A 19,557-nucleotide genomic window follows, 5' to 3' on the forward strand; every position below is an offset into this window, starting at 1 on the left:
TGTTTAAAATGTAGCCTAAAAAGCACTAGTCTAAGTACTTGGCCATGATATTTCTTCATTTATTGTTACAAAATTATAATGGTCATATAATTATGACATGTAAGACATAATAAAATAAAATTACTAATAAAATCAGACCTCCTGAGAGGTATTCAGTGGACCAAAAGGTAGTGATACATCCTCAAACATATACGATTTATACAGTTAGAATCTCCCCCACATGTTAAACTTTTCCAAAACATCAAAATGCTCCTGATGAGAAGACGTGACCTGATTTCCATGGACTGTAAGCAGTAGGTGGGTACGCTAAAAGACATTTGGTCAAACGCAGTGCTTTTAATTTCATGATGAATTTACCTGCTATGCGCCTTTAGCAAAAACATGGGGGCTGTACAGTTTCATGAGCTACGGTGAGTCAGTTAACAGACACTTGTCAGATTCTGAGTCTCAAAATGATGGTTTTTGTTTGTTTAAAAAAAGTCCCAGGGTATCATTAGCATGTACACACAGCAAAATAATGAATCATTATAAAAGTGCCTTTACTGTAAACACTGCAGCCAAGCTTAATTATAATTTACCAGAAAACCTTTAGAAAATGGGATTGAGTTAAAGAATGACAAAGCATCCACTAACTGTCATGAAATATAATCGTTACGCTAAGGGGTAAAGACAGTTAGCTTTATCTCTTTGTTATGTTCAAATGTTAATATGTAATTTGACATATATACATTCTCTTGTTTATGTATTCTTTGACAAACAAAAGCTTTAAATAAATATTAAATTGAAAAAAAAAAACGATAGTTTGTAACAAATGTATAACATAAACGTGCTTTGGGCTAAGTACTGAGCCATGTGGTATGCCACACATAAACATATTTAAACAAACACTAAACTTATATTCGATATTATATATGGCTAATTGATTATAACTTCATCTCTTGTTTGTTGTTTTCGAAAGTGTAACACAATATCCATGTTGCTGACCCTGTTGGCCGTGTAATTTAATAGGTACTTTCTCTTGCTGCCATATTCTCTATCATCCACACGTTACCTGATACATTCGTGCTCACACGCGTGACGTATGAAACACTTTCCACCCTCGAGCCACAACAACGTAGCTAACTAGGTGTTGATGGTGGGAGCCCGTGATGTAGCTTCCTGTCTCCATTGCATATCAGAATTTCCCCTTTTGCCCGCCCACTTTCATTTTGTGTGATGCAGTGGGCTGTTTCACTTCAGTCTGTCTCAGTCTCTTGATGCTGTATGTTCGGCTCCTGAGTCAATGTAGCTTGTTGATTTTTCCAGCCACCCACAGCAGTGAATATTTTACAGTGGTGAGTAACATTTATTAATACATATTTTTGTACTGAAGTATTGTGTTATTGTTTTCTTTCTGTTTTGGAGCTGTTATTTTATGTAAATGCATTATTTGTTTTAGTTTACAATCTACATGTGCTAGAAAACATTTTAAAATGGTGTATTATTTTGTAATTGTATTATACTGTATGCGTTTGAGCTGTTAGCTGAGTAACATACATAATTATACAGACTTTTACACAATGCAGTTGTTAATATCACAGCGTAATATCTTGTTAATAATTTTATTTGTTATAAACCTTAACTGTCTTCATTACAGTGTGCCATGTATATATTTACAATGTTTTTTAAGTTGCTGGCTAATAATCTTGCACATAAGTATTTATGTATTCTTTAGAAAGAGTCATTCATAATAATACTTTGACAAATGATATGTTTTTTATGTTATAAGTGTGTTATTATATAAATATTTCTATGTTTTGGAGTTGTAAACTAAATAAGTTATACACAATTTTGCAAGGATTCTGTTTTAATTAATATTATGCTAAAACTTTTGTTTAAATCTTTGCACATTTTAATCATTGTACTGTTATTGCATTTTTTTTTCGCATCTTGTGGAGCTTTTATGGATTTAAATTAAAAAGAAATTGTGCACTTTTTTCCTACAATTTATAAGTAATATTACCATTTAATATTTTGCTAATAATTAATAATGTGTGTGTTTTTTTTTAGACTATTTTACAACTTGATATTTTGCTATATTTCTGCTATTGTCACAAGATTAAATTATATTTATTAATTAATTTTTGGATCATGCATTTTTGGCATTATTTAGAAAGATTTAGTTTACTGCCTGATGAGAATCCATGTTTTATTACACATGCTGTATTCAATTGCTCAAGTAAATGCAGATGCAACTGCTAATTATCTTCTCTCACTAACCAGGTAATCTCACCAAGAAGACTGAATTTATTGTTGATCCCAAAGCAGCCAACCTATGAAGGTGCTGAGTGGACTCGGCGTGGTAAGTTTCCACCTTCACCCATCAGTTTCACACACACCTTTTGTCTCTTAATGTCATCATGGAAACTGATGAGTATGTATTTGAATTGACTTACTTCCCTAGATCTCATTGACAGGATAAACAATTCTTTTGTTCTTTCTGTTTCAGCCCAAATCGTTAACCCAAAATAGCATGGACCCAATCAGCATGCCAGCCACAACCGTAAGTATATAAATCCTTAGATCTTACGCATACAGCGCTTCTTATCACCTTCTGATTGGTAGATTAAAGCAATTATGGACTCTTAAGGCTGAGAGCAAAGCCTAAAGGGGATGCTTCAAAGGCTTGTTAAATGTCACTCTTATTTTGACCAGCTTATGCTTTTAATGGAATGTTTACAAACTTCCGTTAAGCTAAAATCTAAAATCCCCCCAGTTACCATGTTCAGTTCTGCTTTAAATAGATTTTTCTCTGTAGTGGGTTACTTCATCTAAAAGACTGCATTCAATTTATTTTAGGTTCCTCTGAATACGGGACTCTCCCTTTGTCAGCAAACCAATGGCAATCTTGCCAGCATCTCCCACACTGGTAAGCTAACATTCTTACTTCTGTTCTCTTAAATGTCACTGCTATTTAATATGTTGCAATGAACTTATAAGAAATGTCAGACAGATTAGAATACAATGATTCTTACCACGTCTTTACTCTTATTCTAAAGGGAACATGAATATTAACCGAAGGCGCTGGAGGAGCATCTTTCGACGTGTTCAGAAAAAGAACAAGGATTTATATCATGCAAACAGTGAACATACCAAGAACACACTTTTTGGACGAGCCTTGTCTGAAATCTGTCAGAAAGATGGGTCTCCTCCTGAACCAATTATGGTAAGAATTGTCGAATGTTTCACTCTGGAATACATTTGACTAATAAAATTGGCAAAACAAATACTATTACCAGCAATTCTGACTATAAAACGTAACTATTTGCATAATTTTTGCAAATTCATATAATTTCATTTGATTTCAGTCATACAAAAGCTTAAAAAGGAGGCAATTCCCCTAACTTTACCTCTATACCAAACTTTCATTGGGGATGAGCATTCATACAAATTAGCTGCTTAATCAAAAAGTTAAAAATTGCCATGAAATTGTGTTGAAAAAAGTGTCTATGTAGTTCACTGAAAATGATCAAATGATGTGTAATAATCTCCCATATACTCTGGTCAACATTACACTCTTAGAAAATGAAGGTTTGAATGAGGGTCTGTGTAGCAACACAATATAAATTTGGCCCCAAAGAACCTTCAAATTACTTCAAATAACTTTTTTATTATTGTGTAGAACATTTTTATCTAATCTGAAGTAACTTTTCTGACCTATTTTCTCCTTTTGAGGGGCAAAAAGTGTTCCAATGCCAACTATTTTTAAGAGTGTGCGTGGTTTTCATCTTTCTAAAGTCTCAATTTGCCTCAATGTATTTTTCAGGATATCCTAATTCTGCTGCAGAGAAAGGGTTTGCACACTGAGGGGGTGTTCAGGAGGGCCGGGAACACCAAAGCTGTGAAGGAGATCAAGGCGCAACTCAACGATGGGATAGAAGTGGATCTGAAGGAGCATCCGGTGATTTGGCTTGCTGATCTCATCAAGGTATGCCATAATCTGATCTGTGCAATATGAATTGATTACAAGAACAATGTCCAAAAGTCTAAAATATACATTCTTCTGATTTGCAGGATTTTCTCAGACATCTGCCTGGCGGTTTGTTAATGTCGGAGAAGTACAAAGACTGGATGGATGCAATGGAAAAGGAGGATGAGGATCAGAAATGCGCTGAAATTAAAATGTAAGTTACCTAATGACACAGTTGGATTAAAAGTGATCAGTGTAAATGAACTGTAATTGATACCAGTTTTTCTTTACCTTCGTCTTTAGGCTGATCAACACACTGCCTGTGCCAAACATTCAGCTCTTGAAGCACCTGATTGTCCTACTGTTCTTAATAAGTGAGAAGGCAGATACAAACAAGATGGTTTCCACCAATCTAGCCACGTGTGTTTCCCCAAACCTGCTCCAAACAGACAGCAACATAGAGAAGATGGAAGAGGTGAGTGTACAGTGACTTCTGAAAACAGTGGCCTTATCGATTTCTCGATTTCTCACATGATGTGGCCAGAAGCCAGAAAACAGTAGAACTGAAACTTCACAAAAGAAGAAAAGACCAGACTAGTTTTACATCCAGACTTTGACCTGCTTTCATGAGCTCTTCTAAATCACTTGTTTGGTTTTTCCAGGTGACGAAACTGACGGCTTTCCTTATTGACAACTGCAGTCGGATTTTTGGTGATGATGCGCTGACGCTCTATGAAGATTCTGATGAAGATGAACTCAGCGATAACCAAGGTAGCTTTTTAATTCTTTAGGTGCTCCTTATTTAAAAAACATGTTTTTGTACTAATTAAATCATATGAATTAATACGAATTAGTCACTTTTCTTACAATACGTAAATTAGTTGTTTCCTTTTGAGATCATGCTGTATACCTATACCAGGGGTGCCCAAAATTTTTCTCATGAAGGGCCAAAAATCAAACTTCATTAAGGGCTGAAGACCAAACTGTTCAAGTTCAGTTTATTTTATAGGACGTTTCCAACTGCCACAAGGCAGCACAAAGGACTATAGAGAGAAAACAAACAATCAGTATGGGCATTGTAAACAAAACAGTAACACATTTAATGTAATACACACAAACTGCATTACATTAAAGTTTCAGTGAGTAAGTTCCTAATATTTAAAAATAACTACAAAAATTGCTTTAAATGATCAAAGATATTTGCCCCAACCCCCTCCCCATCATTCTCCCTCTCTTCTCAAATGGGATGGTGGGCCAAATCAAATGTTAGCATGGGCCAACTTTGGCACACGGACCCTAGTTTGGGCATCTCTGACCTATACCCAAGTATACCTACAGTTCACTCTGAAATTAATTTAATGGAGATTAAATATCAAGTTTGGCCCAAAATAATAAAAAGACAACATGAAAAATTTAAGAGCTAGTATGAGCAGATTTGATTGATTTCAAAAGACGTCTTGGAAAATATGAGTGTTAAACATTGATAAATAATGTTTTCTCATGAGAAGTGTCTAAGACTTAGGTTTCACTTTAACAATCTCATCTACAATCTTTATGTGGGTTTGCAAAGAGTTTACAATTTTGACTGAAATTTTCCAACCAATAGTTTTAAAAGTATATAGTCATTTGTGCTATTGTTATTGTTATTATAGTCAACTGTGTATTGCACTACACCAATTCAATGTATTAAATCCAATTGGCTGTCCAATTTACACCCTTAAAACCTTCCAATACGCAGGCCTTCATTTTTACATATATTTTCAGACAATGCGCAAAGCAAATGTATTTACGTGATATGACCGAACAGCACTTAACATTAGTTCTGATTTCTCCATCAGACTCTTTTTCCTCGCACCATCACGACTCTGCGTACGACAGTAATGACCCCGATGCAGACACCTACAAGGGCAGTTGTTCAGATATGGACTCTATCAAATCTGGCGTTGAAGAAAAAGCCCAGGAACCTGAAGAACCCTGGACAACCCAACTCCTGATCCGCAGACGTTCAGAACCAACGTTCAACTTCACCCAGACGGTTCAGCAGCATCTCTCCAGCAGCCAGACGGAAGTGGACTTTCATGAAAAGCAGTTAAAAAAGCAGATCTCCGATGACTGTATTGTGTTCAGGGCGGGGAACAGCTTTGGGAAAAGATGTGGTCTGGCACGCTCAAGCGCTTCCAGGACCACCTCCAGAGGCTGCTCGTATTGTTCCTCGAGTTCACTGGAGAGCTGTTTCTCCAGCGCCTCAGAGAGCTCCATCCACAACAGTCCTTCTCCCCTGCCTTCGTCCAAAAAAAACATCCAACGCAAACATTCCTTCCCTACTCCGAACCGCTCAGAAACCCCCAGAAAACGCTCGCAGTCAATGAAGAGTGCACACCTCAGGAGCAGGACTGTTTTCGGGCGAAGCGGCTCCACCAAACGGGCCATCGAAAGAACCTTAAGAGAAAGTGAGACTCTCCCCGAGGTGCTGACTCCTCAACCGGAGCCCAGACGCTTGTCCAGCGATGAGGTTTTCCAGCAGGTGGACAGCAGGATACCAAGCAGCCCTCCGAGTTATGAGCAAGCCGTTCAGAACAATTCCCCTGCAGCTCTTTCCTGTTGCAGATCGCTGACCGTTCAGGATGCCAGATGTTTGTCAAAGCAAACGTGCAGCGGCTCCAGATCTTCAAGTGAGGAGACTTTGGATTTCTCTTCTGGACTTGCTGATATCCACAACAGAGACAATGCTGAGGCATGCTGTGATGGTATGAGTGGATCCTCCTCATGTTTGAGACAGAGGTCCTCATCTGAATCTATGTATGAAGAACACATCAGAGAGTCATACGTCTGATTCTGACTTGTTTTTATTTTCTACTTTTTGAATACGACCTCATAATGAGGGATTGGCATTTCAGTTGTTTTGAATGTAACTCAGGGATAATGTGCTCAATGTGTTGCGTCTTTACTTTCATTACACTGCTTTGTTTTTTTTGGTGATTTTTTTTGTACCCACCGTGCAACAAAATTGTGACTGAAAAGCACTTTGAGGAAATTTCACTACACAGGTTCACAGTTTTTGAGTTTTCAAAAATAAAGTGGATGCTTAGAAATATATGTAAACCATATATGCCTTCTAATGAAATAAAAATATGTTTTGCTATGCACATCATGCTCTTTGAGTCTTTCTTTCTTTCTTTCTTTCTTTCCAAACAACGTAATAATAATATGATGGATTTACAATTTCATGCTGGTGTCTATAACTGAAAAGTATATAAAAGAAAAACACAAAACTATAAAGAAATAATAAGAAAAACATTAAATTCTTTTTCATCAGTTTATTGCATAAGATGAATTATCATGTTAAAATGTTTAAAAAATCTTTTTATTACAAAGTAATAATACGTATATAAATATACATATATGCAGTTGCAATCAGAATTATTAGCCACCTGTTTATTTTTCCTCAATTTCTGTTTAACGGAGAGAAGATTTCTTCAACACATTTCTAAACAATAGTTTTAATAACTCATTTCTAATAACTGATTTATTTTATCTTTGCCATGATGACATTAAATAATATTTGACTAGATATTTTTCAAGACACTTCTATACAGCTTAAAGTGACATTTAAAGGCTTAACTAGGTTAATTGGGTTAACTAGGCAGGATAGAGTAATTAGGCAAGTTATTGTATAATAATGGTTATATAAAGTCAGAATTATTAGCCCTCCTTTAATTTTTTTTCTTTTTTCAAATATTTTTCAATTTCTTTTTAACAGAGCAAGGACATTTTCACAGTATGTCTGATAATATTTTTTTCTTCTGGAGAAAGTCTTAATTTTTTTTTATTTAGGCTAGAATAAAAGCGTTTTTAACTTTTTTGAACACCATTTAAATGACAAAATTATTAGCCTCTTTAAGCTATATTTTTTTTAACAGTCTACAGAACAAACAGTCGTTATACAATATCTTGCCTAATTACCCTAACCAGCCTAGTTAACCTAAGTAACCTAGTTAAGCCTTTAAATTTTACTTTAAGCTGTATAGAAGTGTCTTGAAAAATATCTAGTAAAATATTATTTACTGTCATCATGGCAAAGATAAAATAAATCAGTTATTAGAGATGAGTTATTAAAACTATTATCTGTATACAGTCGAAGTCAGAATTTTTAGCCCCCTGAATTATTAGCCCTCTTGTTTATTTTTCCCCAATTTATGTATATATATATCAGACTGTTTCAAACCAATAAAACTCCTGAGTTTGTGTATTTTTTTAACAAACTGAATCATAAGAACGATTTTGACATTGTAAGGTTTGCAACATGATATGATCTCTCAAACATGTAGACGACCTTTTCTTCCCATACTGTCACTGCTAATAGGTCGTGACACGCATTGAGAACTAATAGCCCTACATTAGATTACTAAATGTCAAACCAAGTACCAAGCACCAACAAATAATGTTGGAAATTTCCCCAGAAAGTCTTTGCAAATACTTTTAACCTACTTCAGATTTTTTTTAATAAGCATGCAAAGCTTTATTGATAAGCCAAGTGGCATCTGCAAACATTAATTAATTAATTAATTAATTCATTCATTCATTTTCTTTTCAGCTTATTCCCTTTATTATTCTGGGGTTGCCACAGCGGAATGAACCACAAACTTATCCAGAGTATGTTTTACACAGCAGATGCCCTTCCAGCTGCAACCCATCACAGATAAATACCCATACACTCTCATTCACACACATACACTACAGACATTTTAGCTTACCCAGTTCACCTACACCACATGTCTTTGGACTTGTGGGGGAAACCAGTGCTGAATTTAAACAAACAAATTCAATGTAGTTATGTACGGCTTAAAATGTTTGTTTAAATTGAGTTTATAAAAATTGTTTGTAACCACTTACCTTTAGTAAATAAAATAAATAATTGTTTTCAATTTAAGGTGTCTGTGAAGACATCCTAAACAATCATTATTTTGTACATGCAGCTCAACAAAAAAAAAAACCTTCTAAATGACTCTACTTTTTATTTTACAATTTGGAGAAATGTTATTAGAGCTTTATAGATAGAACAAATTTAAACAAATTGCATTGTTTTTAAAAATGTACTTAAAATTCTTCTTTATTGAAAATAATGCGGCGACGCAGTGACGCAGTAGGTAGTGCTGTGTTGCCTCACAGCAAGAAGGTCGCTGGGTCGAGCCTCGGCTGGGTCAGTTGGCATTTCTGTGAGGAGTTTGCATGTTCTCCCTGCGTTCACGTGGGTTTCCTCCGGGTGCTGCGGTTTCTCCCACAAGTCCAAAGGCATGTGGTACAGGTGAATTGGGTAAGCTAAATTATCTGTAGTGTATGTCTGGGAATAATTGTGAATGGATGTTGCCCAGTGATGGGTTGCAGCTGTTCAAGTTGGCGGTTCATTCCGCTGTGGCGACCCCAGATTAATAAAGAGACTAAGCCGAAAAGAAAATGAATGGATAAAAACAACACACACACACACACACACACACACACACACACACACACACACACACACACACACACACGCCCACAAATAATAAGTAGATTAAAAGTATATATTTAGGAATTTAAGAAATAAATTATTGATGGAACATATTTTAAAATAAGACTAAAATAAACAATCCAATAGGCAAAATAAATGTTTAAAGTTTCACAATATGAAAAGTCAATTTTACGCATCATGTGTTTCACTTTATTTTTTTTTAGCCTCTCTGAAGTGAATATAGTACATCCTAACTGCTCAGATATTGCACTAGATTATCAGTTTTAACCGCACCCATGTTTTCTCCGCCCAGTGTGAACGGACTAATGTTGTAATAATGTGACAGTGAGCAGTTAAAAACGCTCCTATGATGATTACCTATGCCACAGCAGGACAAGAACCATTCCATTCAAAGCAACGGGAACGTGAACGCGCTCCGATTGCGTCGCGTCGCCGTGAGGAGCGCGAGCCCGCGAGCAAAGGTCGAGTTTACGGCGCAGGTGCGCGGTTTAGCAGAGACCCGCTGGCACTCTTTAACTCGACCTGTCTAACTAACTTATCGTAGCTATCACTGGGGCGAGGCTTTGACACCATCTATCGAAAATGAGTCAGAAATGAGTATCTAGCGTCCAGTGTTCAGATCGGCGTTCAACACACAGCCTGTTAAAGGTCCCGCGCGCGTCTCAGGTTTCTGTCTTCAGCGGCTCCCCTTAAAAGACTCACAATGCCGAAGCCTGTAAGTACTTCTGCTTTTATTTTTTTACACGTAAAAACCAGATAACAGTGTCACAAGTGGCGACCGGCATATCAATAAACTACTTTACATAACAATTTTGTGTATCAGATATCTTATTACAGCAGCCATGTCTATTATACCTTACTAACATGTCAATTGTTTGCTTGTCCTTTGAATAGTACGTTGAAGTTGGTCGTTTTGTTTGTCAGTTAAAACAACAGACCTCTAAATGTCATTGTTTTCATTAATTAATGTTACTTTGAAACTGAAATTTATATACATTACTTAATTTTGTCTGTCACAAAGACCTACTTAAATCTACCTATTAATAACTATTAATAAACAGCAAATTAGAAGTTCATTGATTCAAATAGTTAATGGTTTATTAAAAGCGATAAAATAAAGTGTGACCGGATATTTATTACAATACATCTAAAAATTGCTTCCATGGTGAATATTTTGCTACCATTTACAATATCCATGATGGTGAAGAAAATCTGGATAAATCAGCATTTATTATATTACTTCCTCACAATTCTGGATTATGTTGAGTCAAAAGTGTTTAATTAATCAATATAATGTGTTTAAATCTTATTGTTTAATGGTCATATTGGATCTTCATTATTATGCCTATATCCTAAAATTATTTTCCAAAAGGTGTAGCGATTACCTGAACCCTCAGGAAGACTTTTAATTCGCTGGTTAACATTCTTGAGTAAGATGAGTTTTTACACATTAACTAGACTTAGACAATGACGGCGAGTTCACACTGTGTTCATGGGTGCAGAATGCAGGACAGGTAAAAGATTAGCCAAATGCACATTGTGCTGCAGTGAACATACTTTCGACTTTAGTGTGTGAGGTGAATAGCAGGATGTGATGTCACATTAATTATTGCCCTTAACATTCAAAAGAGGTTACTGGAAAACCAGTTTATTCATTAGGAGTTTTTTTCCCCTTCATTATATGAGATTTTCTAGTGGCATATGTTGATTCATACTGCATACCTCATGAACTTTGGATGTTGTAAAATGCATATATTTCACCATACCTTTATGCAGAAGATTTTAAAACTGTAATATTATATGTTATCATCAGCATCCATTAAAAGTATCTGAAAGAAATATCATTTCCAGCTTTGTCCTGCACTGAAAAAAGTGTTGCATGCAGAAGTGTTGCGAACAATTTATTTGTGTTGAATTTAAACAAACAAATTAAATTTAATAATGTTTAACTTAATTTGTTTGTTTAAATTCAGCCCAAATAAATTGTTTACAGCCACTTAACGTAAAAAATTGAGTAAATCCAATCCAAGGAATCATCTTTGAATAATTTTTTTTTCAGTGTATAATACACTGAAAAAAAATATTCGAAGATGATTCTTTGGATTTGCTAAATTTTTCATGTTAAGTGGTTGTAAACAATTATCAAGCACAAAAAAAGTTAATTATAACATGGAATAACAACAAACAGTGCTGTACTTCAATTAAAATTGAATGTCCTTTAAATTTATTTGTAACAATGTATTTTTCTGTCCAGGATCATGCATAAATGTCAGTTGTATTTTAATTGTGAAGTTTGCACTTGTAATTTCAAAAACAAAATAAAAAAAAAAACTAAATAAACAGAAAATAAGGTGATTCAAAATGGTTAAAAGCTAAAAAAAAGTATAGATTAAAAATCTAAACATTTGTTTTACAAAAAATGAACATTTACACGAAAATTATGTACTTAAAACAGAAAAACAAAAAAACAAAACAGTTTAACAAAAAAACAAAAAACAGTTTTGTGCACAGATGACAGTTACAACAACACAAACTTTGAAGTGGATTTATGAAAACACAGAATTGTGCATAAAATGCCAGTAATTGGGAATGTCATTGACTGAACTTGTAATCTGATTTCCAAAATGTGCACTTTGAAACCTCTATTTGTAAAAATGTGCATTTTTAGCCCCCTAAAATCAAACTTGAAATAAACAAAAAACTATGAAATAAACAAAAATAAATGTATAAAAGTTTTCAGTTTTAGTCAGAAAGGGTGTTGTGTAAACCTTTTCCATTCGTTGAATTACCCAAATACATTAATTAAAGGGTTAGTTCACCCAAAAATGAAAATCTGTCATTAATTCACCCTTGATTTGTTACAAAGTTGTGTTTTTCTTCTGTTGAACACAAAAGAAGATACACTGTAACAAATAATTATTTACTTTACCTAAAAAAGTGTGTAAATCTGTGTAAATCTAGAAGTGACAAACTGACTTAGAAATATGAGTAAACTCATCGTAACCTGTACTATAAAGTTGGTTTAAGTTACGTTTTATAATCGTTTTTAATCATTTACTTAAAATATTTTAAGGCAACGGGTTTACCTACTTTTTAAATAAAGTCAACTAATTGTTTTTACAGTGAATTCTGAAGAATGCTGGAAATTGATAACCATTGACTTCATTCATTCATTCATTTTCCTTTGGCTTAGTCCCTTTATTCATCAGGGGTCGCCACTGAGGAATGAACTGCCAACATATTCAGCATATGTTTTATATAGCAGATGCTCTTCCAGCAACAGCCCAGTATTTGAAAACATGACTTCCATATAGATTTAAAAAAATTTATTGTAATTTTTTTATTGTAATTTTTTTGTACATTTTTCAGTGAAGTCTTCCTTTAACTATTAGACCTGAAGCTCATTTAAGCCTAAGAAAGAGTTTTTGAGTGGAGCGCAAACACTTATCTGTGACTTGAGGAGCGTGAATTAGCACCGTCCTGTGAGAAACTCTGAACTTCCAGGCAAATGAGACATGTCTTTTTAGCAGTCCTGCGGTGTTATTACGTGCTCCAAGTCTTTCTTCCGGATGGATAAAATGTGCAGCTCTGGTAGTTGCTCATGGAGACGGCGACTGCTGGATTAACCATGCCGTCCGTTCCCATTGTTTGGACAAATCCGTCCGAGAAGACAAGCTTTGAAGATTAGAGATTATATGTGACATGCTGGCTTTGAGTTTATTATAATTTTTTATTTAATTTGGATAAAAACAGACTAAAGTTGCAAGTAATAAGCAGCTTGTTACTGACAAGGTTTAAGAAATCAGATACAGTTAAAGGCAATTTTTTTCAAATACTTTTCAAAGTGATAATTAACAGAAAGTACATTTTCTATTGTATTTTTCTTGTGGCGAAACTCTTATTTCTTTTAGTTTAGTTGGAATAAAAGTTACTTTTTACCTTAGGATCAAAATTATTAGAAACCATTTTTTTTATTGTTTCCTAGTACTGGGTTACAGCTGGAAGGGCATCCACTGCGTTAAACATATGCTAGAATAGTCGATGGTATTCCGCTGTGGCGACCCCTAATGAATAAGGACTAAGCTGAAGGAAAATTAATGAATGAATGTTTTCGATTGACTATGAAAAAAGCCACTGCTAATTTACCTAACTTTCCTAATTAACATGAATAAACTAGTTAATAATAATTTAAATTGCGCACCAATATCTTGCAAAATAACTAGTGAAATGTTATGTACTGTCATCATAGGAAAAACGTTATTAAATTATTTTTAAAAATATTATATTTAAAAATGTTTTGAAAAAAATACTCCGCATTAAACAGCATTTGGGAAATATTTGAAGAAGAATTAAAATGACACTTTAGCCTTTGACTGTATGTGCTAATATAATATTGTAGGTGTGGAATAGTTCTCATATAGATGCCATAATGTGACAGCAGTGATTTAAATTCTCTTGACACGACTGGCTGGCTATCTAAGGGCTCACTGATAAAGGTTCATTTGCATTTTGTTTCCATTATGGCAGACTAATCAGTGAACTCTGAAAATTGCACTAAAATGATTTTCAACCAAAACTGAAATTAAATATACAATTTTTTGTTGTTTATTTTTTTCAACGTTCAAACTGCATTAATATTGTCCTTCATCAGGCAAGTTACCCTGTGTTACCCAAGTGTTGCCGAAACATGTTAATATTGTGTTGTCTTCTAACTGCATATTAATTTTTGTTTTACATCAACTTAGAATTTTTACTGTATTGTATTGTGGTGTAGGGTTAACAGAAATGTTTTTAAAAATAACTTGTTTTAACATGATTTTCACCATAAATTGTTTATACTATTACTAATAATGCTATTAACTGTAAAATCCAATCTATTGAATTTTAAAAATGTTTAAAATGTATATATATATATATATATATATATATATATATATATATATATATATATATATATATATATATATATGAAGAGTTTAGATGCAAAAACCTCCAAATGCAGTCTGAAATGTTCTCCTAAAATGAATATTTTTCCCAACCTTCTATGTTTATGTTCAGTTATTTCACTTGAAAGGCAAAGAAAATAACTTATTCATCATTATAAAAGTAAAATGGCTGAGCCTACATTCAGGAGTCTGAAAAAAATGATCATTTTAGGAGAAAATATCAAATGTCTTTTAGAAGTTTCTAAACTCTAAACTATCTCTCTCTCTCTCTCTCTCTCTCTCTCTCTCTCTCTCTCTCTCTCTCTCTCTCTCTCTCTATATATATATATATAGATGGATAGATAGATAGATCAGAACTCAGTGGTTCCCAACAGGGGGGTCCCAGCCCACTAGGGTGTCTCAGCAAGCTCTGCAGAAAATATTTACAAGTGGACAATTTGGAATAATTTTCTTATTTAAAGCTGGCTGATTTTCAGTGTAATATCATTGCGCCTGCTGTAGCCATGGTACAGCGATAAAAGTTCCTTGATTATTATGCCAGATTGAGTGTAAAGTTAGCCATATCAGCCTAGAAAATAGAAACTTTTCATTTTCCGTTAGTCTTAGTACACGATACAAGATTTAAATAGGAACATTATTGAGAGAGATGCTAATTGTCTGATCTGATTCAATGACCTATGCTAAGCTAAGCTAAAAGTGCTCCAGACACAAAGATCAGCTTAATGTACTCAAAAATGGAGAACCAGAGTTGTTAATTGAGCCTATACTGTAACAGCTTTACTGAAACAGTTTTAGTTTAGTTCTAGTTTATTCAGTTTATTGAGCACTTTCAAAACAGCTAGGGCTGACCAAAGTGCTGTAGATAAATGTGTATGCTACATTGTATATGTTTGTATTGACCTTATTCTCAAATGCGGAAGTGCGCCTGTTTTCGCGATTGTCTTAGAACTTCCGTTTCAGTCGCCTATGGGAGAAATGACAAGGAATAATAAACGGCAAAAAACGGTCAAACTACTTGCTCTACAAACAAATGTTTGCATGACTATACAGACCAAGTAGAATAATACAACAAGGAAATATCAGTTTGCAACATCAAACAACGAAACGAGCAGTTTTTAATGTCTAAAAATGAATGAAAGTGAATGAGACCGGAAGTCTCGTGCCAAAAAGATTCAAATGGCAGCGCCCGCTCGTCGGCGGAGAATAAGGTCATTTTGTGATGTGGCAGAACCACAGCACCACTTACTGGCCTGGCATGTAATGATTGTTTTTAGTTGGTTTCAGTGGTTTTGTGCGAACGCAGATATTTTTTGAGACAAGGCCAAACAAAAAGTGTAAAAACTGTTGCAGTTTTGTATGATCAGCAGTCAGTAGATCTGCAGTAGGTGACAAGTGTTGGTCAAAACACACAGATCATTTACCTGCTGATGTGGCTAAATACTAACAGCAGGGTGTAACAGTTACTGTGGTGTGAGGACTATAGCACTTGTCACTTCTCTCATGATTAGAGCTATTAAACGTGCACTAATCCTGCGTAAATTTTAGATTTTTATTTGTGCTTTGTGTAGAGATACCAGTAACAGGAAGAAAGCGTCGAACTGATTTGTGGATGGTTCTGAAATAACTTCGCTAACGTCTGTTGCACAAGTTTGAATGGTTTATCTTTACAGCTCTAGAGTAAGTTCACATGAAGATTGTGTAACTTTGACAATGCTTTTAAAGCTCTGTCAAGGTTCAGCAGGTTGTTATGAAAGCTTGCGTAAAGTGTGTTGGACTCAAACGTGAATTGATCAAGAGATTTACACTAAGTCTCTTTTGAAAACAGATATTTGATTGCATAATTACTGACAGTTTAAAAAAAATAAAGCACTTGTTCACTCTGTTTTTTATTTTTAGCTTCTTTGTGTAACATGTTAATACAGGGGAGAGGGTTGCTGAATAACTACTGAGAGATTTCAGCTGCTGTATGGGCTTTCAGTGCCTTTCTACACCTTCCTTTCTTCATGTGTTCAGAACTTTTTCCTGTGTCATTCCTTTTTATAATACATAACTTCACTTGTAAACTAATTAGATTTGTTTTTAGCATATATGGATTTCTATGGTTGTTATCATCTTCTGTTGCAAATTTCAAGTCAACGGCACCTTTATTCATTCTTTCATTTTCCTTCAGCTTGATCTCTAAAATGGTGACGTGGTGAACACTTATTTCCCTCACTGTATATATTTTATTCTACAAATATCTGAAAATGTTTTTTTCAATTGTCAAATCAGTTATCGCCACTTAGAGTTTTTTTTTTTTTTACTTTTCAGAAAATTAATATTTATAAGTTGTGATTTAAAATCAGGATTATACCAAGAAATACAGATTTTTAAATTCTTCTTAAAGCACTGGGTATGTGTTTTTTAAAATAATTAATATAATCCTTTTTAGAAATTTTATGTAAAAAATGCCTAAATTAACACTTTTTCTTGAATGTTTTACTCAACTACATACCAATAAACCATAAATCCAGAGAAAATGAGGATTGTTTTTTAGAGCTGGTTTTGTTCACAAGAGAACATTTTTTAAATATAAAAGTATCTCTTTCAAACAGTAAATACCAGATATCAGCCATGAAATGTTATACTTATGAATGTTCATTGATCTGATGTAACTATCTCTATTTCACTATTAGATAATGCAGATCTTTCATAAGGCTTTATTGCCTGTGGATTTGTGGAATGACGTGTAATTTAGTTGGCATTACACTCCATGTTATATAGTTACCATGCCTCTGATAAGCGCTTTTCTGATTGATGAATAATAAATGTTTGGTATGACAAGTGTGACGTAACTGTATCAAATATTTTATTGTGAACGTTAACTTTGCCTTAGTTTGGCCAACACATCTTTCGTTTTGTTGCAATGGCATGTTCATGAGAAACATGTTCCAAATTAGCTTATTAGAAAAATAAACATATAATATAATATACAAAATATATGCTATTTGATCATTAATCATGCATCATTTATGTTAAACTGACATTAATGTATATCATTAGCTATACTCACATTTATTTAATGTATTTTAGGCCCCATGCACACAGAGATGTGTTTAGCTGTACAGGTATTTGCCAGAAGGAACTGACAATTTTAAAGAGTGAAACTGCTATTTTTTGAAACAGGGTCCCAATGAAACGCCCTGGCATTTCAATACGAACAACCAATTTGTATATTTTGTAAAATAATGATCATTTCATCAGCCCATATCTCGACTTAGACAGCGCTACATCTGCGTTTGTGCTGCAGAAGCTACTAAGTCTAAACACTGCACTTTTTGTTTTAAAATAGACTCATTTTACCACTCCCCCAGCTGAGTTTTACCATTTTTAAATGACAGGAAGCAGTTTTAAGCTTAGCTTAGCATAGATCATTGAATCGGATTAGACCATTAGCATCTCACTCAAAAATGAGCAAAGAGCTTCTATAATTTTCCTGCTTAAAGCTGGCTGATTTTCAGCACTGAGTAATATTGTACCTGCTGCAGCCATGATATAGCAGTAAAGGTTCCTTAATTATTACACCAGAATGAGAGTACAGTTTCTAGCCATCTCAGCCTAGAAAGCAGCAGCTTAGGGCCCTAGCATACACTGGCACAATTGTTGTTTGCTAGTTTCAGCTCGGCGCAAGAGTCGTTTTGACGTTTTGCAGCACGCTTAAATAGCAAATGCATTTGCGCTCATTTGTGTGCCCATAGGCGTTCTGGTCTAAAAAAGGAGGCGTGCTGCGGCACATTGCTGGCAAGTTGCTATTTTGAGGAACTATAATAGGCTGCACAATAGACCAGATCAAAGCTGGTCTACAGTCCAGCGCAGAGCGCGTTAGTTGTGCCCCTCACTTACACATTGCTTAATACACACAGGATGTAAAGCAATACACAAATATCTTTACAAAAGAAAAATAATTAAAGAATTAAAATATTACAAAAATTATTATTTTCTAGCTAAAAACCACCGCCTCCATGCCTTTTTCATCTCGGGGGGCTTTTTTAGTTTATTCATGACAATTTGTTTTTATATAATGTTATTATTATTAGCAGAATTATTTATTATATGCAAATTTATATTTGTTTTATTAAAACTAGCTTAGATTTGCCCACCTGTCAGGTTTTAGATCATATGGGGCACAGCATGTGTATCTGAAAATCAATTAGTTTTTTGACCACACTTTGTAATTATTGTTCATTTATTCCTTTGCTGGAAATTAGAACTGAATTTAGAAATAGTTTTGAAACAAATCTTTGTGCTTAATAAATGACATTAACTATGTATAGGCTAATGGATGTCTGCATACAACACGTTTCCCTATCCACGAGAGTGAAAGTGAAAGCAAATAATGAGGAGGCTCATCTCTGATCTCGCACTGTAGATGCTCTTGTTTAACTGTTTTCTCTCTAGTAAAGCATTCAGTTTTTCCACTTACAAAGTCCGCCATGTAAATAGCAAATGCACCATGGCGCGACACAACTGACTCTTAAAGGGAATGGGAGATGAGACTCTGATTGGTTTATTCTCAAAACACACCTATAACTCATTAAGAAAATAAGCTCAACCCTGTTAGACCATGCACCATGGCGCAAAGCAGATTTTTCCATCCTTAAAATAGCAAAAGTGGATTTGGACACATCCTTAATGCTTTTGCGCCTGGATCCTCAAAATAGAGCCCTTAGTACACAATGAAAGTACATTGTGCAATGTACAAGTACAAGTCTGGAATAGGACAATTTTTGAGACAGAAAAACAGCAATGGCATATTTTATATTTCTGTACAAATGTCAGGTTTAAAGATGAGTTGTCCCATTATGGTGTGTGCACCAAATGAAATGTGCAAGTGTTTATATAAATGCATACAAAGTAACTTTTGTGTAATAAAAAATATGGGTGGAAAAAGTAACAGAAAACCCATATTTTTAATTGTAAAAATGAAACAACATACTTATTCTGACCTGTATTTATTAATTAAACACACACAAAAGAAAAAATAATAAATTATACAGTATTATATTTTAAATGATGAAAAGGTTATTGCTGAATGATAGTGGCATAAGTAATTAACATAACATTTCATTAGTATTAGTATTTTTAGCAAGTGATTCTTTTTTTCAATATGCCTG

The 19,557-nt window shown here is 34.4% G+C and overlaps 2 protein-coding genes across 2 annotated transcripts in view; both read left to right on the top strand.

Moving 5' to 3' along the window:
* Positions 1 to 1,250: 1,250 nt before the first annotated feature.
* tagapa (T cell activation RhoGTPase activating protein a) lies at positions 1,251 to 7,095 on the top strand. The gene is made up of 10 exons (NM_200868.2): positions 1,251 to 1,334; positions 2,263 to 2,341; positions 2,489 to 2,542; positions 2,839 to 2,908; positions 3,039 to 3,205; positions 3,806 to 3,967; positions 4,054 to 4,163; positions 4,253 to 4,424; positions 4,612 to 4,720; positions 5,788 to 7,095. The coding sequence occupies exons 2-10, from the start codon at positions 2,315 to 2,317 to the stop codon at positions 6,780 to 6,782; spliced, it is 1,866 nt and encodes a 621-aa protein (NP_957162.3). The 5' UTR covers positions 1,251 to 1,334; positions 2,263 to 2,314; the 3' UTR covers positions 6,783 to 7,095.
* A 2,980-nt stretch (positions 7,096 to 10,075) lies between these two features.
* ezra (ezrin a) overlaps positions 10,076 to 19,557 on the top strand; it is a 36,495-nt gene continuing 27,013 nt past the window's right edge. The window contains 1 exon segment of the mRNA NM_001020490.1: positions 10,076 to 10,173. Within this exon segment, the coding sequence (NP_001018326.1) occupies positions 10,162 to 10,173 (12 nt within the window). The 5' untranslated portion in view covers positions 10,076 to 10,161.

Source organism: Danio rerio, chromosome 17, assembly GCF_049306965.1.
Source record: "Danio rerio strain Tuebingen ecotype United States chromosome 17, GRCz12tu, whole genome shotgun sequence".
In the NCBI taxonomy this organism is placed as follows: Eukaryota; Metazoa; Chordata; class Actinopteri; order Cypriniformes; family Danionidae; genus Danio; species Danio rerio.